The sequence below is a fragment of the Typopeltis vanoorti genome, chromosome 12, assembly GCF_054136105.1.
Source record: "Typopeltis vanoorti isolate ZY-2024b chromosome 12, IOZ_Tvanoo_1.0, whole genome shotgun sequence".
Taxonomy (NCBI): domain Eukaryota; kingdom Metazoa; phylum Arthropoda; class Arachnida; order Uropygi; family Thelyphonidae; genus Typopeltis; species Typopeltis vanoorti.
In genome coordinates, this window is record NC_143560.1 from 75,660,814 (window position 1) to 75,685,335 (window position 24,522).

General features: G+C 35.1%; 1 protein-coding gene across 2 annotated transcripts in view; it reads left to right on the forward strand.

The window, feature by feature from the left end:
• The window catches only part of qin (tudor domain-containing protein qin), a 544,378-nt gene that overhangs the window by 498,416 nt on the left and 21,440 nt on the right, over positions 1–24,522 (forward strand). For both annotated transcript variants that reach the window (XM_090401282.1, XM_090401283.1), the window contains 3 exons: positions 11,628–11,714; positions 13,414–13,569; positions 20,593–21,022. In XM_090401282.1, the coding sequence (XP_090257408.1) occupies positions 11,628–11,714; positions 13,414–13,569; positions 20,593–21,022 (673 nt within the window). The remainder of the gene's footprint in view (positions 1–11,627; positions 11,715–13,413; positions 13,570–20,592; positions 21,023–24,522) is intronic.

Consider the following 24,522-nt stretch of genomic DNA (forward strand, 5'->3'; position numbering starts at 1 on the left):
AAAACTCCTTGTCATCCATTCTTATGTCAGTGCTAGTTACTTTACAATCAGTAGTATCACAATTCATATAAATTCAATTTCAATTGCAAAAAGGAAATATTCTTACTTGCTAAACTTTACCTTTTCCTTAAGCCAAAACTATCCCAATCCACTTCACTTGAATTTTATTATGTGGATTTTATCCTGCCGACGGTTGCGGCATTGTAATATATTCACGTGTCTTCTATTATTCTATCTACTTCCTTAATTAGTATTACTTCTTGCCCTCCCCCTTTTTTTTTTCTGCTGCTAGACAGTCCTTGTTTCGAAGATCTATCTGGCGTGAAAATCCTTAAGCAATCATACAAAATTCAATTAAGAAATTTATTTAATTTCCGACTGCGCCACTTAATTGATCTAATTTATGTCAACAGTTAGGGCGAGAAGAAGACAAAATGTAATCTTGCCCTTCTACACAAATATCCAAAAATGCAAATCATGGTTTGCTGTTATAATTTATTCCTGCAGGTTCGTTAATTATTTTTGGGATAGTGCATTGGCTTAGGAATTAGAATCAGGCAATTGTAAAAACAAAACATATTTATTTCAACTTCAAAGACATGATACAAAACATTGAAAGAAATGATTAAATACTAACTTGAACAAAATGCACCATATATCACACATTAACTCACTATCTGAACATCATAGATTATAACATTTTTACTGGAAAAATTATTCAATCTTACTTATCACAGAATATCCTCTATGGGACAAATATAGCTCCTAAGCATACACAATTGTTATAAGAACGTTAACACAGTTAATTCTCTTCCATTACATTTTACTTCTTAATTAAGGCTAATTCAGATATTGTATCAAGCATCCTGAGAATCAGACAACATTAATAAAACAAGTTCTTCCTAAAACAAAACATCCTGTTCACATATAGCTGCCAGTTAACAATTAGCCTCTTTCCTTCTATTTACGATTTCTAGACACAATCGTATCACATACTGCAAAACAAAACGAGGGCTTATTTGTTAACAATTTCCCGAGAGGAAAGTTCGATTCCTTAATGATACACATGGACACATCTATCAGGTCAAATCCTCGATAGTCTTCCTTTGAATTATGCACTGGAGTTCTGCCGTGGCTATCCGCAGCCTAGAGCGAGCGGGCAGGAAAAACAACCATCCTTCTACTCCGGAAGGAGCCCTCGTAGGTGCTGCTCTAAAGTCCAGGAAAGGTCAGCCACAGGTCGAAAAAAAAAGCCCTGAATCACATGCTGTATTGCCCTTTTATTCAAATCACAGTTCTTTGTTCTCAATTCAGAACATTCCAGGATTAGCCATGAGCAATGAATGAATCTACGTCATCGCAAGCCGTTTGACCTTACGATCTTTGTGGTGCTCGGTGCTAATCCGACTTATGTCTTTTTAAGCTCTTAGTAACATTTCTATAGTGCAGGTGCACTTTTAACAGCATATACATCTTTACAATTCTTTTATTATTGCAACTACATAGTACATTCTTATATTTTATTATTCTATAATAAAATATAATTTTAGAATTATTTTGTAAAATAATTATTTTATTATTATTTTACAAAAATTTAATTGTAAAATAATTAGCGAAAATTCGTTAAACAAAACTTATTTCTCGCGATATTTTACAGGATCATAGGCACAAATAATTTCATTGTCCATTTTTCCATTCTGAAGTTTGTCCACATAACTCTACTCGAAACTGCCTTCCAGTCAAGAAATTTATCATGTTTAGTGTTGAATGCTATTGCTATTCCTTCCTTTCTTTGATCATTATTGCCTGAATATAGTATCCTATACTTGTCATTTAGTAAGATCTCAGCTATTTTTTGGCTTTTTTGTTTCAATAATGCCAATTATGTCCACATGGTACTTTTACATTTCTTCTGCAAGTTTGATTTCCATTCCATTAATGCGCCTTATATTGATGGTTTCTAACGTCAGTCCTTCTGATTGTTGAACTTGTTCTTTTCTATGTGTCGAATTTGAGTTTGTTCCAGTAGTTGCTTTTCACTTCTCACCCTGGTTCCATGGCGAAAACAGCAGGGGCCTTGTTTAACTGACAGTGCCCCAGCTGGCATAAGATCTCATCATGTTACACCATATTTTTTATGGTTTAAGCCGGTAGAGAGTACATTTTGGTCGGCTAATTTGCAAATTGCCAACCCCATTTTCATTCATTCAGTCCCCAGTGGATACCTACTAACATGGTGCATCATGTGAAGGTGAGAATTGGACATTAAGTCAGAAGCACTATTCGGTTCTCTGCATTCCTTAAAGGTGATTTGGGATCTCCTCCCAGTTATTTAGCTTTGACCCTTAAGTCACCCCCAAGATATTCACAATATAACACACACACTCACATGAGGTGTGTTCAAAAAAATACTGAACTTTTTAAATAGTGCGCTGCAGCTACTGAGCACACCTAGTGGTAGGTTTTGATAACAAACTGCCATTTTTCCCATTCTGTTATGAGCATTAGTCATTGAGTTACATCTGCAGAAGTGAGCACATGTATGAGCTGTTCGTCAGATTAGTGACAATGAAAGATCTTGAAGAACAATGTGTGTGTGAAATTTTGCTGCAAACTTGTAAAAATTAAGACATGGTTTATGGCTATGATGTTGAAACCAAGATGCAATCATTGCAGTGGGTGAGGAAAGGGGTCTCCTCGATCAAAAAAAGCACAGATGAGTAGATCAAAGAGATGTTGGTTGTGTTTTTTTGATTGGAAAGGCATTGTCCATTATAAATTTTTACCACATAGTCAGATGGTAAACAAAGAGTTGTACCAGGAAGTTTTAGTACATTTGAAGGAAGCTGTGCATAGGAAGAAGCCTGAATTGTGAGAAAACCAAATTCGGATATTGCATCATGGCAATGCGCTAGTTATATGGCAAAACACCAGACATCCATTGTGCCCCATTCACCCTATTCTAAGGATTTACCCCCAGCAGACTTTTTCCTGTTTTTCCCAAACGTAAAACCACTTTGAAAGGACGTTGTTTCCTAACCATAGAGGAGATTCAGAAAACTGCACACCATCACAGAAAGTGCATTCAAGGAAGTATTCCAGCAATGGAAGAAACGTTGCCAACAATGTATCGGGCAACTTCAAAGTAGTCCCCAAAGTAGATGAGGCTACTTTGAAGGGGGGCAGTGCTTAAAATGTTGAGCAATAAAGTCTTTATAGCAAAATTTCGGTCTTTTTTTGAACACTCCTTGTATATACACGTGGATGGCCTGAAAAGTTCTCGACCTAACAATGAAAAAACGAATTTATGATTTCAAAATTATTTTTATTTTTCAACATAATCTCCCTTAAGACTAATACAATGCCCCAGCCGGCATAAGATCTCATTTATTTCAGCAGCATTATCCTGTCCCTGTAGCAGTTCGCAGTAAGATTTGCAAATTATCGCTCTACAGCTGCAATCACCTCTTGATTCAAAGAAAAACGCTGACCAGCCAGGAAGAGTTTTAGTTTTGGGAAGAGATAGAAGTGAGCCAAATCTGAGGAATAGGGTGGATGTTCCAACAATTCATAGTGCAGATCCCTTAATTTTCCCATTACCAAAACACCTTTGCGGGCAGATGCTTTTCCTGATGAAAGATGATTTTTTTCTTCTGCAAACCGGGTCTTTTTTCACAAATTTTTTTCATCTAGTCTGGTTAAAAGATCAAAATAATGTTCCCTGTTTATTGTTTTACCCTTTTCAAGAAATTAATAAACAAAATGTCTTTAGCATCCCAAAACACCGATACCATGACTTTTCCTGCTGATCGAACCGACTTTAGCGCTCAACAGCCAGCCTATGTCCACTGTTTTGACTGCTGTTTGGATTCTTGTATGTAATGGTGAATCCAGATCTCATCCATAGTAATAAATCGAATCACAAAATCAGTTTTATTCTTGTTAAAACGCTCCAAGCACAGTTCAGAGATTTTCATGCAAATGCATGCAAATTGATCTGCTGTGAGCAAGTCAGCACCCATCTTGCGCAAAGCTTTTTCATTTGCAATTCTTCATGCAAAATATATCCTCCACATTATTTTGAAATGCCTGTAGTCTCAGCAATTTCACGCACTTTGACTCGCAGGTCATTCAGTACCATATCGTGCACTTGATCAACGATTTCTGGTGTTGTTACACTTTTTTTGGACGTCCTTCACGTGGATCATCTTCAAGGCTGGTACGGCCACATGAAAACTCTGCAACCCGTTCCTTAATTGTCAGAAATGAAGGAGAAGAGTGCCCATAAACTTTTATGAACTTCAAATATATTTCTTTTGGCATTAAACCTTCTTTTACAAAGAATTTTATAACCGCAGGATACTCAATTTTATCCATTTCAAGGGTTACAGACAACACTTTTGCTTCAGACAGCTGTATAAAACAAACTACTTGATAGAATGACTTGCAATTTCACATGGATGCTTATGACAGATGTACCAAATTAGAAAAAAAAAATCTTCCTGATAGTGTTGCCATCTATGCTTGGGAGCATTTTAACAAGAATAAAACTGATTTTGTTCATTGATTTATTACTATGGATGATACTCAGATTCATCATTACACACCAGAATCCAAACAGCAGTCAGAACAGTGGATAGAGAAGCCAGTTGTTCAGCTCCAAAGAAGACAAAGTCGGTTCCATCAGTAGGAAAGGTCATGGCATCGGTGTGTGTTTTGGGATGCTAAAGGCATTTTGTTTATTAATTATCTTGAGAAGGGTAAAACAATAACTGGGAACATTATTCCAATCTTTTAACCAGACTAGACAAAAAAATTCATCTTTCATCAGGATAATGCACCTGCCCACAAAAGTACTTTTGGTAATGGAAAAATTTAGGAATCTGCACTATGAATTGTTGGAATATCCACCCTATTCCCCAGATTTGGCTCCCTCTGACTTCTATCTCTTCCCAAAACTAAAACTCTTCCTTGCTGGTCAGTGTTTTTCTTTGAAATCAAGAGGTGATTGCAGCTGTATTGGATGACCGGTGAGTGCTTGAAATTGCTGAGACTACAGGCATTCCATCAGCGGTAGAGGAGTGTTTTGCAGATATTACTGAGAACCATTACAGGGACAGGATCGGAGCTATAGTATCACTGGAATAAATGTACAGTGGAACCTCGGTTGTCGAAGAAATCAGTTCTCAAACAGGCAAACCGAGAACCGTGTACTCCGCGGGCTGAGATGTACAGTGGAAGAGCATTTATGCCACAGCCTCTGCTCAACACAGACACCTGCTTGAATTTGCAATGCCTTTTCTTGATTTTCTTTGTGTTTTGTTGTTGTTTTTCATAAATTATTATGAAATAAGCAACATGGGAGTTGAAGCAGGAGAGTGATAGCAGCAAAGTGAAAAGAAACATTTTTAGAACCACGATAGAGGTGTGTAAAAACAAATCATATTTCAACATGAAAATGGCATTCGTGTCTTGGATCTTGCTATGCAGTTCGGTATGGCAAAATCAACGATCTGTACAATACTCAAAAATAAACAGCAATCAACTTCTGTCTATATTTTATCTATTTATTGTGTTTATTCTTTTTGTGTAAGATTTTATGCATTTTCATTGTTTTTGTATATGATTTTATGCATGAAGTACTGTTATAAAGGTATAAATAAGCAATCATCTGAGGTTCAAGAACGAATTAATCCATTTTACATTAATTCTTATGGGAAAATGTTTCAGTTTTCAAAAAAATCTGTTTTCGAACAGCCTTTAGAAACAAATTATATTCGACAACCGAGGTTCCGCTGTATTAGTCGTAAGGGAGATTATGTTGGAAAATAAAAATAATTTTGAAATTATAAATTCGTTTTTTCATTGTTAGGCCGAGAACTTTTCATACCATCCTTGTATCATGAGCTACTACAGTTTCAGTGATCTAATGGCTCTCTATTAGCATGTCTAATATTAGGTGTGAGATATAACAACTTATTTATTTTATTAAGATTGTAGCCATTATTAATGAAATTATTGGGAAATGTATGCTAACTCTTTTAGAGTAAAATGTCATTTGAGAAGATTAACTCTAGCTCTTTGTGCATAATGTTTTTATTATGGCATAAATTTGGACCACACAGTGATGTGAATTAATATTCAGATATCAGTTAGCAGCAGGTTTTCTGTAGATAGTATAATAATGATAACCATCTAAAAAAACAAATGATTGCAAATAGACTTCCTCTTTAACTATTACTTGCAAATTTTTTCATGAAAACTTCTGAACAAAAAATAAGCACTAAACTCCTCTCAGCTAAAACCATACATCTGGTTGTGCTACATTGATGATGTGTTTTTTACCTGGCTGCACAGCCACAAATCTTTAGATACATTCCTGTCATCTTAAAGAACTAACACCCTACGACATTGGTGGTGAACCTTTTTATGTGTGCATGCCAAAAATTTACAAATCGAGTTGCTGACGTGCCGGGCAGTTTTCAATAGGGGAAAAATTCATAGAAAATTAATCTAAGTTTATTTATTTATTTTATAAATTTATAATATATACATTTATTTATAATTTTATAAATATTTTATTTTATTTATATATAAATTTATAATATTATTCAGTAAAATTGATTATTATATTATTAAATTGATTTTAATGATGTTGGTTTAAAAAAAAAACTGTAGTGAGAAAAATATTTATGCATTGTAACTCACCATCGAAGTTAGCTGAGCAGGGGAAGCAACAGAAGGATTCAACTTGTCGGCGAAACACTTACCATATTTTTTCGAAAATAACTCGCCCTCGCGTATAACTCGCACCCCTGATTTTGCTTGACGAAAAATAAACATGAAAGTGTTTTGCATATATCTCGCACATGAAAAATGCTTAAACATGTTTGCGTTAAGGCGATAGGGACTCACTTCCCGCAGTAACAACGTGCCCTCCCCAACAGCCATTATAATGCAGATGCAAGAAAACAAGTAGTTTATTGTATCCCTGATTAAGGTACAGAGCCTTTTCAGTCTGTGTAATATATTTCTCAACAAATAGTGCAATTAGAGACAGCTGGAATAAAAACAGCGCTAACTAATGAATCACATGTTCCCTCTCACAGAAACTATGCTGTATAGATTCAAGCAAAACCATATGTTGCACAAAACACAGTATCTAACTAAAAACTATTGTCCAATTTTTCAATTATATGAAATAAGTGTTTGTTTGATTGTATTTGAAATTCTCGATGTCATTATGACAGATTACAAAAGCTAACTTCAAATAAAATTCTACCACGAATTGAAATATGCCATATAATGCATGTGTGAGTTCCCCTGCCAGCTCAAATGCAATCAAGCAGCAATAAAATTCAACCCTTGGTTGAAACTTTGTGTGAGTTGAGCCCGCCAGTAATGAGAAGTTCCGTCGGAACGATAAATGACACCCCGTCATGAATGAGTTAAAACTAAGAAATATATAGTGAATGTTGTTATGACAGTTTCAGATGTTATGGAATCTGGTTGAAGAGATTTAGCATTTCAACTCAACTGTTGTCGGTTTCCTTTGTCTTTGGATCGCGTGATCTTTTGTTAATACCGCACCAATCATATGCACATCTTCATAGCTGCTCTCTGGCATCTCATCTCATCTTCTTTATACCCTCTTTTACCTTGCGGTGTCGAGGGTCCATTGATCATCGGACCTCAATCCGTTTACAGGATAAGGTGGTCAGCCCTATGCCCCGGTATATCCTATGGCCTGTAGTGTTAAGTTCTCAAGGCCAGTTTGCCTGCTTTGCGGGATGAAAAACCCCAGAATAAACTGGGAAAAAAACCCTGCTGTCCATGCCCAAGACTGGCTAACTTGGCTATGGCTGAGGAAGATCCTTCAGCTCCTCACGTCACCGACGGGAACCGAACCTAGGACACTCCTTCCCCAGGCATATGGTTGCGAAGCGCATAGCCACTAGGCTAACCACTAGGTTTGCTCTCTGGCATAAAACAAAATTTAACTTGTATATTGTAACAATTAAAAAAAAAAAGTTGAATAATTTATAAGTGTATAAAAGGATATCACCTGTAAATCGTTGACATGCCAGCAAAATTCTCAGACGTGCCACCTCTGGCATGCATGCCATAGGTTCGCCATCTATGCCCTAGGATAAAATGTACTTTAGAAATTGAAAACAACTATTGTTTGCAATTTTTAGACACTTTGGTTAGACACTCAAATCTGTGAGCACTGCTCCTAAGAACTTCAGCCAACACCCATTCCAGCCCACTAGAGGGACACTACCTTAGGACTTACCGTTGTTGTTTCTTCTTCAGTCTTACTTACCCTATGTAGTGCCTGCATGCACATATCAATTTCTTTGTTTCCTGAAGATGGCAGTTTGACTTTTCTGAAATAATGGAAGTATTATAAGTTTTTTTAATTAATATATGGTATTAATTAGACTGAGAGGTAGTTACAGGGTTGATGCTGGTGAATTCTTTCATTTGGTGAAACAGTAGAGAGGCATTCCCTGGAAAGTGTGAAATGAAGTCTTGAACTAAAGGGTGATGAGTGGTTTCTTTGCATGGAGGTGGTTGAACTGTAAAATGCATTGCCTAATAGAGTGCTGAGAGCATGAACATTGAATGAGTTCAAAGAGCCACATAATAGACTTTGTTTTCCTCTCATAATGAGTCTTGTGACTTTATTCAAAGATAATTTGAATAATTTTATTTCAAATCGTTTGTCCTATATGTTATATTTTTTCCTTGAACCTCAATTACTACTAGACAAAATATTGAAATAAAATTATTCAAATTTTATTCTGTATTGTGAATAACCATTACATTTCTTTGGTTCTTAATTTGCAGAACAATCATCATTATAGTGACTATGGTAAGCAGCTTAGTGCTTGCCTTTTATTTTCAATTTTATTGCTTTTTTTTTTTTTTTGGTTATTCTTGTTTTTAAGTTAGCATAAAGAACTGGTGATTTGTACTTAAAACATTGTTTTATACTACACCTCCAAATCAAAAAATCAGAATAATCAACGAGAAGGTGTTGAGTGATTTCCAATTCTAATTTATTGCATAGAAAATAATTATTACCAAATATGAATTAGCATAATATAAATCATAAGAAAACTGTTATTTGTAAACATTCACAAAATTAGAATAATTTTTAACGTAGTTCAAAATATTAGAATATTCCAAATTTTTCCGATCGGTTTTGAGGAGAGCATAGAAATAGTATATATTTCAGTAGTTGCGGGACCGACGCATGTGTGAGGAATTGTTTGTGTGGGGATTTCAGTTAATCATTTGCTAAACATGGGTCAAACACCATACAAAACTTCTTATCAGAAGATAAGAAGCTTTGTATGGTGTTTGTTTATAGTTAAGAAATTGAAATGTTCTCAAGCAAGCATGAGTAGAGTATTGAGACAGTATTCTAATAACTGAATTTTTCAAAATAATCATTGCTATAGGGATCGAAAGGTAATAACTACATCAAGGTGTATACTTTCATATTTAAATAAAATCAAGTTTTAGAAAGTTTTTTACCTTGGCTATACTATGCTATGGTATATCAAGTTTATAAAATTGCTTGGTATCTTTAATGCAAAATCAATTTTTTTTTCAGAATGGGAATGTATGCTTATTCATGAGCACAGGATATTCAGGTGTAATTGCATGCATGAACATGCTGATCTAAAATATCTGGAACAGGATTTTTTTTTTGATAGAAATTAAAGCACATAAGTTCCTTTCTCTGAGAGAACATTCTCTAGAGATGTTCAAACCATTTTAATTGCTGTTTAAGAATTATGTCTTCTCTATCCATAAGGGGGTTTGGGCAATTTTAATGCAGCCAGTTTGCCATTCCTATGCTGCATTTGCTGAGAGAAGGCAGACTCCCAAGTATAAGAAGAATAACATAAGATAGGAAAGGTTCACCCATAGCCCTCAAATACTCCTCTAAATGCATTGGGGGCGGGGGGGGATAATTATAACCAAAAATAACTTGATTACAGTCTTTGAAGGCAAGGTCACAATTATTGAGCTTCAGAAGGATAACAGAAATGACCTGCAAAAGATATAGTGAGAAATCAGAAAGTAGCAAAGAAAGCTATGATTAACTCTAAGCATTCTTTCCTCAGCAGAATGAAAGGTTAAGTGAGTGAGTGGGGTAAAGGTTTTATCTCAGTTACCACTAGCATTAGAAAAGCTCTCTCTTGCCAGCTGAGGCATGATTGGCAATTTTTTTTTTTTTTTTACGTTTATTTCCTTGGTAGTTCTCTTCTTTAATATGGTTATGTATGTTAAATTATGTTCAATGAATTAATAGCTTGGAGAGAGAGCGATTTGCTAGTAAATGCAGTTAGCTGTAATGATCTTTGACCTCCCCATTTGCAGTGTAACATTAAAAATAACTGGAGTTGCTGTTGGGACTTCAGTAGTTTTCAATGATGAGAGATTTTAATATCACTAATCAGCTTTATTTTACCATAATATAGAATTAGCTGAATTTCCCTGAAAAAAAGGATGAATATGTTCATCCTTTACACATGAGTTTCCTTTTTATGAATTTCTGCTGTAAAGAAAAGTGAATTTTAGTACAATGTTTCTTTCTTTGTAAGAAGCTGTTTTGAATGAACAAATTATTTCAGAAGTGAATCGACTTTGTGGACAAGTCTAGAATATTTAAATAGAGAATAGTGTAGAATAGTTATTTTAAACTGAAAACAGAGTGCAGAGAAATACGAGAATGTCATCGCAACACCCACACCACACTCAGTGCATTTTTTTTTTTTTTTTGTGAATCTCACCTATATAAGTTTATGGATCCCCTGTATTTTAATATCATGGGTGGTCTAAGAGTTAGATAATCTGAGAACTCTGCTGTAAAGGCCAAACATGCAATTTTTTTCGAGCCACTTCACGCCTCCATTTAGCAGTGTAGGAATCTTACACCTGACAATAAAAATCATCTAACACCTAGACAAACATATATCCTTATAGTGGGACTTTGTCCTACTATCTGTTGTTTAGAAAGTGGAAGCACTGCTTACTCAGCCAGTGAGGCTGGCCAAATCTACTAGTATTTACACCTGACAGTCTTCTGGTGATTCTAAATTATTATAAATAAAATTTAATTAAAGAAAACATTTTTCCTTGTGTTCCAAGTGCGTGAGAAATATTTAAAATTAATGTTTGATTGATAAATTTGTACTCCCTGTAGGCTGTGAGTTCAGATCCCATAATGCCATGAATGTTTGTGAAAGTCTACAAGTGATAGACAATTTTGTCACCTGGGTATTACGCCACTACCCTGCTTATTAGAGACAAGAAGTGTCTCCAAAAAGTACCATGAATGGTCTCTAGAAGTAAGAAATTTCCAGATTAATTGAGCAATCTCATGTTATAGGTTTACAGCCTTTCATGGGTGAGATTTATTGCACCAGTTAATTTTGTAAATTGAAGGATAATGTGGACAAGTCTTCTTTTCTCTATATTCTTCAAGTAATATATTTCATTACAAATTCTTATAATATCCAAGTTATAATTTTTCAAACTATGTTACATTATAATAAGCAAAGTAATATATAGTTTTTAATTAGTGATTACTTCCTTTTGTTTTTCAGTTATCTTCAGATGGACAGTGGCCCACTAAAATTTTGGACTTCATACACAATACTGTTGTGGAACAAGAATGTACTGTTAAAATAGAGGTATTTCCTTTTTGATATTATATAAATAATCAATACCAGAATATTTCCTGAATGCAGACAGGCAGTGCTCTGCCCACATCCTTTCTCATTGTTTGAAGCCCTTAAATTGGTCCTATTTGGGGGGGGGGGGGGCAGTTAGAGCCTCATGCACCTGTGTACAAGTATGGCCCTGCCTAAATAGGTTGATTAAAGACATCACATAGAATGCAATTTATTCTCTGAAGTAATCACCACGATGTATACTGAACAAGGGATATTCATCCTTTAGTTTTAAATTAATGTTTATTAATAATGATATAAGGCTTGCTTAATACATGTGAAGATAATGGTTGTGTTTTTAAATGAGTTGTAATCAGTTGAATGATGTAATTAAAGGATATGTGTAGAGAAAGAAGAACACCTGCTATTTGATTGTTTTTGCTACTTTCAAAACTTCCATTTTTTTTTTTTTATTGTCTTTACAGATTTAGTACAAATAATGAGATATCTGTGAAGATTTGAATAAGAACCAATAATACTTGGAAATCCCTAATTTGTTTATTCGTCACATCCTAGGTATACATTCAGAGTTGCATACAAATCTCCAGAAACAGTCAGACATACGTGACACTCAGTCATGATGTGCAAGAATTTATTTTAATGAAACAGTGATATACAAGGTGTGGCTATTAAATAATGAGACAAGGTCTGTGAATCATGTACTTGTAGCAGTGGGATGCGCTTGTGCCGTGAATGACCTTGAAGGTTCTAGAAGCAATTGAGATAAGCATTGTTTGCTGTTGCTCCTAGTTAGTCTGTAGGCAGTTATAAAAGAAATGCACATGAAGTCGCCTTACCAGAATAATGTCTAACGTTAAACTCAAGCAGCCCATTAATATCCAATTCCTTGTGAAATTGAAGAAATTGCCGACCACATGTTTGAAACTGTTCCAGAAACAAAAAGACAATTGATGCACTGGAAAACTCCCATGTCACAGAACGAAAAATGCAAGAATGCACAAGTCAAAACTGAAGACAATGCTGATCTTTTTATATCAATGGCATGGTAATGGCTGAATGGGTACCAGAGGGTCAGACAGTTAACCAACATTATTACCTCGAGGTTCTGGCCAAGCTGAGAGAAAGAGTGAGGAAGAAGAGACCCGATCTGTGGAAAAACAACGCTTGGATTCTCCATCAGGACAATGCTCCAGCCCACAGTGCACTGTCTGTAAAGCAGTATCTGGCTGATAAGAAGATCCCAGTGTTGGACCATCCACCTTACTCGCTGGACTTAGCTCTGTGCAACTTTCAACTTTTTTCCAAAGTTGAAATCCGCATTGAAGGGTGCCCATTTTCAGTAAGTGGATGAGGTAAAGGAGAAAAGGGCAGCATTACTGAAGCAGATAACCTGATGACTTGCAGCACTGCTTCCGACAATAGAAAATTTGTATGCAACGAGGTATAGATAGAGGAGGGGAGTATGTTGAAGGGGATAACAATTAAGTTGTACAATTGTAACAATAAACCACATTTTTGCAACCAGTGTCATTATTTAATAGCCACACCTCGTATATTTCTTCTCTGTGTATATAAATACCTTTTTTTATGATTGTCAAACTAGCCACATCCATTATTGGGGCAGGGAATAACAGATTATGTTTTGAAGAATGTTAACACATAAATTATGTTTGTGAAATCAATTTAAATTTGTTTTTAGGAGCCTCCTCTTTCTGGAAAGAAGATTCAAGTGTCTCTGACCCTACCAAATGGTATAAATCTTGCAGAAATGTTAACTGAATTGGAAATGGCCTGTTTCAGTGACGAAACAGTTACAGATAATCTGACTTTAGAAGAACCATCTAAAAAGGAAAAAGTGGGTACATTTTTATTGCAAAGAAAACAACTTTTATCATAATTTATGAATGAATGTATGCCTTATCTTATAAGAACTTATAAAGTTTTACCTCAAACATTAGAAATACTGAACAGTTAGAACAGTAATTAATAATTCAGAATGATAGCAAACAATGCTACTAATCAGAACACCATCAACCTGCAACCATCTTGCTTAGGCATCATCTATGAAATATATGTGTATGTGAGGGTGTTTGAAAAGTTCAATGCCTGCCATAGAGATGGCTTAGATAACCAAAATGTTTCCAGCATTCTAACTTTTCATCTTTAGTATGAATATATGAGAAACGTCATAATCATGTCAAGCAGTTTTGTCAAAGTGCGTTTTTTTTTTTTTTTTTTAAATAATAATAATAGAAATATTAATCATCCTTTCATCAAAATATTTCATAAAGGTGTGATTTCAACTGAAATTATAATTGGCATGGATAATACTTCAGGTGAATCTGCTCCTTCATTTTCAATGATTAAAAAAAAAATGGGCAGCTCTACTTAAGCATGGCAGAAATTGCTTAGAAGATGACTTTCTCATTGAATGACTGTTCACAGATGAAGAAACCATCAAAAATATCTCCATAGTGAAAGACCATTGAATTAAAGTGCACAAGATTGGTGAGGTATAGGTATTTCAACTAAATAGATGTGCCATATCCTAACCCAAGAATTGGGTGTGCCAAAGGTGTCTGCAAGATGGGTGTCATGTATGTTGACACCAGAACAAAAACATATTCAATGTATGTCGAATTCTGAAAGAGTATTCTGTTTTATATTTTACAAAAATTCCATCTGATTTTCTGAGGAGATTTGTGACTACTGATGAAGAATCATATCCACTAATACAAACCAGAGATGAAAGAACTGTCAGAACAAAAGAGAAGGCAAAGGCAGTTCCATTGGCTAGCAAAATCACGGCAACATTCTTCTGGGATTCTAAGAGGATAATGATGAATTACCTTCCAAAGTGTAATTATAAATGGAAGGTACTATGCTAACATTTTCTACAAGTACATGCAAAAAGTCATGAGAAAAAGTCAGAATAGTCAATAAAAAGGTGTTCTTTTATCATGACAGTGCATCTGGTCATGCATCTGCAATTACAGTGGCCAAGGTTTACAAACTTGGCTTTGAATTGTTGCTTCTCTCTCTCTCTCTCTCTCTCTCTCTCTCTCTCTCTCTCTCTCTCTCCCCCATATTCACTTGAAATGGTCTGTTGGACTTCTTCCTATTCCCAAAACTCAAAAATTTTTAATCACATGAAGAAGTTATTTCAACAGCTGAAGATTCTTTGCAGACCTTAATGAATCAGTTATAAGGATTGTATAAATGCACTGCAGCACCATTGGACCAAGTGTATTAGTCTAAGAAGAAATTATGTTGACAAATAGAAATGAATTCGAACTAATCTCTAGTTTGTTTCTATGTCAGGCCACAAACTTTTCAGCCCTTGGATATATAAGTACATACATGTATGTCGTAAATTTTGTCTTTGGCCATTTATTAGATTTGTTGTAAGAAATTCAAATGTCCGGTACATTGATTTTAATATGAACTTTTTATACTAACCATCAATATAACAAACTACAGATTAGTTTAAATATATGGCTTGTTAATGTGCAGGATCGTGATTAATAACTGAAATTAAAGCGAGTACATGAGTTAGGTGAACACACACAATGGGTTAACATCACCAAAAGGTTTTCACAATGATTTACTGCTGCTGAGAATCATGTTCTGAAAAGAGTCTGATTATAATCTGATGACTGACCATGCATTATTTATTTATTTTACATTTTTACGGTACAGTCGCCTCAAATGTATTTCAAGACTACTTCTCTGCACCTGTTCTATGTGTGCTAGGTTGATTGTATCTATTGTACAACTTGCAAGCTGTTAATCTTGAATCCTACTATGGTATATGAATGTATGAAGTTTGAAAGAATGTTCGGTGTACAACTATTTTTTGATAATTTATTTCCCATATTTCAATAGAAAAGTCTTGCTGTTCTCTTCGTAAAATGACTAAAGAATTTGATTCAGCAAATATATTGCTCAGTAACAAACATTTAATGTTTGTGTAACAGTTGATTCATTGTTGTTTGTAGCATACTGCATGTCATGCATTTGTGCTGTTAGGCTTCATGTTGATCTTATCCGTGCACTCTGATGTTCAGCCAAATTTGTTAACATCCTGTATGTCTAAAGTATAACACCAAATACACTCGGATCTCTTTTTATGCGGTGCATATTTCATGCAAATTCGGAGTTTTCCCACTGTACATAATGAACAGCGTGTTGCAGCACATCCTGGCATAATGTAAGCAGTGAGTGTCCATGAAGTTTAATTTTGCATGTGAGTAAGTGTTTGCCTTTTCATTATTGTAAGTCTAAATATTGCTAATTTTTATTTTAAAGATTTAATTTGGCCCAATGGAGAAAAAAAAAAGCACCAGAGAAAAGCAATTTCTTTGGAAATGAAAATTGCAATTTTAGATCGCTTAGCAAAAGGAAAGGGATCTACGGCGATTGGTAAACATTTTTATTTAGGCGAATCTGCTATAAGAGCAATTAAAAAGATTGAGGTTGCAATAAGAAAATCTGTCATTTCTGGCCCAAAACTAAGTGCCAAATTATCATTGTACTCAAGAGATGCTTTATTAGAAAACACGGAATGAGCGCTTGTAATTTGGATTGAGAATTAACTCAAAGAAAAATTCCTATAAGTGGTTATTTAATTAAACAAAAGTTCTTCGTTTTATGAACAGATGAAGCAATTGGAGCCATCTACTTCCTCTTCCTAGGGTGATAAAGAATTTTTGGCTAGCAAAGGATGGCTAACCAGGTTTTTAAAAAGTAATTCACTTCATAACGTGAAGATTACAGGTGAGGTTGCAGCAGCAGATGAAGAAGCAGCCAAAAATTTTCAGGAGAAGTTAGCCAAAATTATTGAAGATGGTGGATACTGTCCCGATCAAGTGTTTAACGCTGATGAAACGGGATTGTTTTGGAAGAAAATGCCTAGTCGAATTTACATCGCAAAGTTTGAGAAAAAAGCTAGTGGGTTTAAAAGCAAGAAGCAAAGATCGAGTAACGTTGTTACTTTGTAGCACTACATCAGGGAATCAAATGTTGAAATCCCTCCAAGTAAATCGATCTCTAAGACCACGTGCTCTAAAAGGCAAAGATCTAAAACAGCTGCCAGTACATTGGATGGCCATTACAAAGACCTGGGTAGCAACTGCTGTATTTACTGAATGGTTCAATAATTGCTTTATACCAGAAGTGGAAACATATGTGAAGCAAAAGCTCTCGATTTTAAAGTTTTATTAATTGTTGACAATGCACCAAGTCATTCGCATTTAGAACACCCAAATGTGCAGGAAGTGTTTTTTCCACCCAGTACAACAAGCATAATGCTTGTTGTACTGGGTGGAAAAAATTATTCAGCCATTATATCAAGGCATAATTGCTACTTTTAAAAAATATTACATTAAGCACACTTTTCAATTATATTGGATAAACTAGAAAATGAATCATTAACAGTAACTGTCATTTTGAAAAAAAATTTCTATTTTAGACATGTTTAAAATCATGTTGCATCTGCTATTGCTGAAATAACTGCACAAACTTTAAATGCCTGCTGGAAAGCAGCATGGCCTGGATGTGTTGCAGACAATGCAACCATTCAAACATCTACATTATCAACTGAAATCATTACTTTGGTACATGAAATTGGTGGAGAAGATATCGATTAACTTTAGATATCGTCGAAGATCCAGAAAATGATAGTGAAGTAGAAGAAAAACCTGTCCCCCTCATTGCAATAATTCGAGAAGGTCTTGAACTGTGCAATAAATTGAAAAATCATTTTCTTGTTAATGACACAAATTCTGAACGAGCCTTTAAATTCCAACGTGAGCTGAAGAACTGTTTGTCTAGATATCGCGAGCTATATAAAAAATTAGTAAAATCATTATCGCAAAGTTTAATCACTGATTACATTGTCAGAATAAAAAAAAATCAGCACAGAATGAGGGTGAAGCTAATTCTGTTTGTGAAGAACCATTGCCTTTACCATTCAGATCTAATGCACTGACTATCTCTTCTGGTGATGAAAGTGATTTCGCACCAGTTCGCAAACATTGCCAAATATTGTCTAATACTGACGATAATTCTGATGAAAAAATGTAAAAAAAAAAAAAATGTTACTTTTCAATAAAATTAAATGAATAAAATTTTAAAACAAACTTAAGCATTCTTATTTTCCTGTATTTTTATAAACTTTTTTGTGCAATTTTAGGTTTATTTTAATTCATTGCTTCGGTTTTATGTGGTTTTAGAAAATTATGGAATGTATCCCTAATTTTTCGATGTAAGTTTGGTATTTTTTTGTGCGATTTTTTATATGTGGTTTTCTGTGGAACGTATCTACCACATAAAAAGAGACTCGACTGCACATCTAAGTATAAGATCATTCTTAATTAAGCATCCTTGAAAAGATATTCTATAGTCTTTCATAGCAGTCTGGCATGATTGCTGAATTCTAGTCCACTTTGTGGGACCTTCATGGTATGAGAAGCCTGCTTGTTTCATCTTTTTTTTTTTTCATGTGCATTACTTGCTATTATATCCCCCTTTTTTTTTTCCTTTCTGCATGAGGCACATGTTCATGGTGGATGGAATCTTCAAGTGATGGTATAGGTCTTTTTCATTCTTATTCTTTCCCTATGTTTTTCGTTCTATATTCTACTCCACTTCTAAGTTTTTTTGTTTTTTTTTAATATATCTATGATCACTAGGATCCAACTTCTTGCTACCATGTGTGCCATGTAGTGTAACCTGTGGACATCCAGGAAAGGGGGGGGGGGTCCTCATAATCTTACACTAATTTGGCCTCTGCTTTGGAAAGATGGATAGTCCTGAACGGCCCAACCAGAATCAGTCGGCTAGTAGGCTTTCTTGCTGGGGCCAAAAGTGTCGCAATAAGGCTCCTTCCCCATGGTCTGAAGACAGGGTCTCAAAGCTTGTTGTAATGCATATATGGTGTCCAGATGCCCTGACATTTCACTCCTGAGCAGTTATTACTCGTTGAAGAATTGGGTGTCCGTGTGTGTTTCCATGGTGGGTTGGGAGCTCTGGTACTGAACCAGATTCCTCCTGAGAATGAATAATTTTCCATCCTCTTGTTTATGAGCACTCCCTCAACAAGCCCAACCAAGTTCAGAAACCATTAGAACATTAGCAACTCCCCCATCCCATTCTGTTTCATCTGTCTTCTGTGATGATACTGTATCATCCTCGGTCAACAAAGTCTTAATGCCTATAACTTTTGGCCAAGTTGAGCTACCCAGTGCCAAAAATACTTTGCACTTATTTTGAATACTTCTGGCATTAGCATATGTAAACTTCAATACTCCTTTCATCTTACAATTTCCCTCACACCTTGTGTTGCTTAGCCCACTAAATTTAAGAACTTGGGGTTCTACATGTACGATTATGTGATCCCTCTACCACTGATCAACCTCTAGGGTTCCTGGACCCATGCTCACCTGCATCCCCCCCCCCACCACCACACACAAACATTCTAGTTTCCCTGAGTATGCACTTCCAAACTCACTGAACAACACTTTGTCAAGACTCCTGACCTCAAATGCAATCCATCCACCTTATATTAATCCTTCCTTCAAGTTGTAGAGGGTAAACTGACTTTTAAAATTTGGAAGGTCACAATAACAGATGAATATAACTGAATGATGCTGAGCCTTGGTCTGAAATGTTTGAAAACAAAATTCTAGATATGTCATTGTCTGGCAAGCAGTATTGGTTCGTACAAAGTGTAATTTGGACAATTAAAGGACTTCATCATCATCTGCGTGGTAGTTAATACGTAACATGATACAGGCATATATAGTATTATTACTTACACCTTCATGGAATCTGACTCATTGCAGGAAGGTGTTCTACATCACACAACCCTGCAATACTCAATCCACTCTCTATATCATTCACACTGGCTATCTACTGCCTGCTGATATCATTTTATCTGTTAATTGCATGCATTCCTTGGCTGATTTGCCTGTATACGGGATGTTACAACCAAAGTTTCTGGGAGCAAAATTTCTGTTACCACTACCACCATAAATTGGCTAACTCATCTTCTCATTTAAAGATTCCTCTCATCTTGATGAGAATTAAACCTAGATCCATTTTTTTCAAAAGAACTAGAGGCCATCACTGGAAATTGTGCAAGAAAGTAGTGAATAAGACGACGAGAAGTATTTTTTTTACATGGAATGTGGGTGATTGGAATGCACTGCCTGAGCATGTTGTGAATGCTAAGAGTATGAATGAGTTTTAAGCTTCAGTATGACTGATATGGTACAGGCAGCTGAGATTTTCTGGAAACCTGTGGACCTTTGTAATATATGTTTATTTTCATGTAATTAATATAATGTATACTTCTTATGTAATATATGTGGTTGTTAATAGTATAAGATCTCTCTCTTTCCTTCAATGAGTCTTTGACTCCAGGCGAGTCGATGTAATAATAATAATTCAACAAAAGAATTAGCTTTGAGTTTTTTTGATATCACTTTGCAATATAAACAAATGTAATCATTTATTAACATAAGTCACATATACATGCATTGTATATGTGCCTTATGACACATATACAAATTTTTATATTATCGCTATTTAATTATAAACAATATATTGCCATCTGATCTGCTAGTAACGTTCCTTTTGAAAATTTTCCATTTAAAAATAATAGAAGTGTTTATTTTTATCTTCATTTTAACATGGTAATCATTTAACAAAATCATGCTTAAGTTTACTTAATAACCAAACAACAGAAATTAGGTTTTTCTGAATAATTAGGTCATCGTGCCTTAATTACTTGAATAAATTTTGAAATAAACACATTGCTAATCAGTACTTGATCATTCTGATGCTTTGCTGTTTTAAATAAATGTAATTTTTCTAGGAACAGTATAAAAAGTTTCTTAGAGAAGTTGAATTGAAGCATAACAAACTTGAAATCAAGGAGATAAAAGAAGTTGAAGTGAAAGGGAATAATGATGATACGTGGACAAAAAAAATAAAAGAAGGCATAGAAGACAGCATAGGAAAATCTGTAGACTATGTTCCAAAGCAAGAAGAAATATCCTACAAACCAGGTACTACTTCTAGTCCTTTCAAAATTCCCGAGCTCTTAAAAAGTGACTGCCTTATTCCTGTTGTTGTAACCCAGCTGACTGACCTGAACTTAGTTTATATACAGACAGTGAAAAATGAAATTGCTGAAGTGCAAGAAGATGAGGAACAGAATGTTCAGTTTGAAAACTTCGTATCGATGATGCAAGAGTTATCAAATAAGGCTGACTCCTTTCCTTTATTAAAGGATCCTGAACCAGGTTAGTATTAATGTAAGTTGATTATTTAATATCATTACCCTGTTACCACACCCAGTTTTAAAATCTCTAAGTATGCACAAAAAAGTATACACAAGAAAAGTGAGATTAATTTTAATGGCCACAGATACCTTCTCTTTTCCAACTCTTCACTTCTGCAGCATTCTGCCATATTCACACCAGTGAATTCCATCATTGCAGAAGAAATTAAAAAAAAAGAGAGAGAGAGAACAAGAAATTGGTGCATAATGAGTGTATGACATTTTCAGCATTACTGTTTATTGAATACAATAGATACAGTTAAGCATCTAAGTTGAGGAGGAGTTAGATAATTGACAGTGTTAGTTAATATGAGAAATAGAAGAAAAAAATTGCAAATATGTATTCAATACACATGAAAGCAGAATAATAAATGCATATCAAATCATTATGAATGAAAAAGTTTTAAAAATTAAAATGAAAGTTTATTTTTTGAAGACCGAATGATTGAAAATTTTCACATTTTTTACTTTGAGGAGAGAGTGACAGCATTTCAAAAGCAGTGTTTCTGATGGCTGCCCATCCAACTGAACCATGAATTTCAAACAGCACAGAAAATATGCATAGCAGTTGGCAATTGTGCATTAGTATATTGTATATATGCCTGTCTCAAATCCAAAATGTGTTTCCTGGCTTACTTATTGAGAAATCCCATAGGCAGGTGATTCCCAGAGTAAGTCACCTTGCAGTACTACAACAAGATGGAAACCACTGAAGTAGACTTTTTGAAGTCTTCATTTCTGTTAAAACATTAAAACAATGTCAGTTATTCATAATGCTGCCATCTCTCTCTCTCTCTGTGTGTGGTGTGTGTGTGTGTCTGTCTGTCTGTCTATAGTGTAGAATGTCAACTTTGAATACACAGACATATATAGAAATGTTCATATGACTAAAACTGAAAAACAACTTCTCCTTATTAACTATGACCAGTGTCATCCAAATTACATGGAACTCCTTCAGGTCACTAATAAAATATGTGACACATACAAATAGTTTATCATCAAATTCCTCACATATACCCTCAAAGGGAGGTGGGGGTGTACAGGATATTTTGATAGTACTACATGAAAAGGTTACATGATTCCTACCTTCCTTTCTACAATTTTCCTCCAAATTAACCTGTTATCTGTCAACATTCCAATGTTATTATCAGATCTTATATTTCTTTCTTCTATGGCACTTTTTACTATCAATCCACCTAGATCTTGGTCTTCCCTGCATTTTTTTCCTGCCATCCTGGCAAAGAACACTTATTTTGCCAATCTTTCCTCTCCCATTCTGTTTAAGTGGCCTCACTACCTGAGATAAGCTCTGCCAACACATTCCTAAATCCTAACAATGTCTAGTTCTTTCCTAATATCCTCATTTTTAATATGATACTGCTGTTGATTCCATCTGTTTAGCCTCCTAATCTTTTTCAGGACTCTCATATCTGAGGTCTCTAGTCTTTGATGAATGTTTTATTTCTTATCCAGCTCTCAAATCCATAAGTTAAAATTGGTTTGAAGAAAAAAAACCTGTAGATAAGATGAAAAGCAAATCTGTGAGACAATGGATGAAATGCAGTCTCTCTCTGGAAAAAAAAAAATATATATATATACATATATACACCCTCTGTCCAAAAAGAAACCGAAATTTTGATAGAAAATAAAACACATGCCAATTATAATTATTCAAATAATTTATTTTAATCAATATACTCTCCTTCAGCTTCGATACAGCATTTGGCATGGTCAATTAATTCGTTAAATGAGTTTTTTATATCGGTTTTTGGATACTGTTGAGGGTCGTGGTTACTGCCGCTTCAAGGTTTTTTTTTTTTTAATGGTGTCGTATCGCTTTCCTTTCATTGGCAAATGAAGTCGGAGGGAGAGAAAGAAGTCACAGGGTGCTAAATCAGGTGAATACGGTGAGTGATCCAACACACAAACTTGGTTTTTGCTCAAAAACTGTCTCACAACGTTCGAATGATGACATGGTGCATTATCGTGCAAAAGTGACCATCTGTCTGCATCACGATATTCATGCCGTACGCGACGAATTCTCGTTATCAATCGCTTTGAGATAAAACTCACCATTGACCATTTTGCCATGCAGAATGAATTCTTTGTGGCTAATGCCCTTGGAATTGTAGAAACAAATCAGCATACAAGAGACATTTTTTCAGATGCCCCTTTTCTGGTGGTCTCCACTCAGCACTCTGTTTCAGGCTCATACTCAAAACACCACATTTCGTCACCAGTAACGATCGTTTCAAGGAAATTTGAATCCTTACGAGCGGTTTTAATGAGGTCCTCACAGTATTCAATTCGATACATTTTTTGGTCGCTGGTCAACTTGTGGGGAACAAATCGTGAATTCAATTAAGAAGGCCCAAACTCTCAGTCAAAATGTTGTGCATAGTTAATTTTGGAATCCCCAATTCATCTTCAATCAATCTCATGGACGATTTCGGGTTTTCTTTGATGAAATCACACAGTTTATGATAACTTCGCTCGGTCCATTTTGGACTTCCCGGCTTTTCATTATCCTCAAGTATCTCATGACCACTTTGAAATCGCTTAAACCACTCTTAAACTGGAGTACAGGATAAGCATTCATCGGTGTATGCTTTTTGAAGCATTTAATGCGTTTCAGTAAAACTCTTACCAAGTTTAACACAAAAGTCAATCGCAGCTCTCTGTTTGAAACTCATTTTCCAACTGTTTGTCAAAACACACTGTCACTCTTGGCACTATAACTTGGCTTCTAATGAAACAAATGTCATAAACAGTTGACACAACACTAATGAAGTTTGCCGCTTTCAACAACAAAATTTATACAAGTGGCGCCACTAGTTTCTTCTATTTTCGAAAAGTTCGGTTTCTTTTTGGACAGAGGATGTATATATATATATGTGTGTGTGTGTGTGTGTGTATATATATATATAGGGAGGAAGAGGGAGAAAACATCAATTAGCTGAAATGCCTTTTTGATCCCATCAAAAATTTTCATGATAGTTTTTAGTGCATCGCACCGAATGTGAGAACAATATTCTGAGGTTGCCTGGATTTGAAATTTGTATAGATATTAGCTGAACAGATGAAAAGTAACTTATTTGGGCAGAAAATTCATCAAGTGTATTGCAGGCAGATCTGCAGATGTGAACTGTTTGTGCCAGGAGGGACAAAAGATAAATTTCAACCAAAAAAGAGAAATCTGAATTTGTCTAGATATTATGAAAAAATAAGAAGTGAACTGAAATCTTCCTTTGCAAAGAAACCAGGACTATGATGATGACTAGGTTGATCATTGCTTGATAAAAGAATGATGTGAAGAAAGTGTTTCAGGCACTAGCAGAAGAACTTTATGCTTGGGATATTTTACACAAGGTTTGTCAAATGACTAGAAGGAATGGTGTGTGCTGTCATTACCAGAACTATAAATAAGGTTTGTGGTCATTTATGTATGGGAGAAAGATAGAA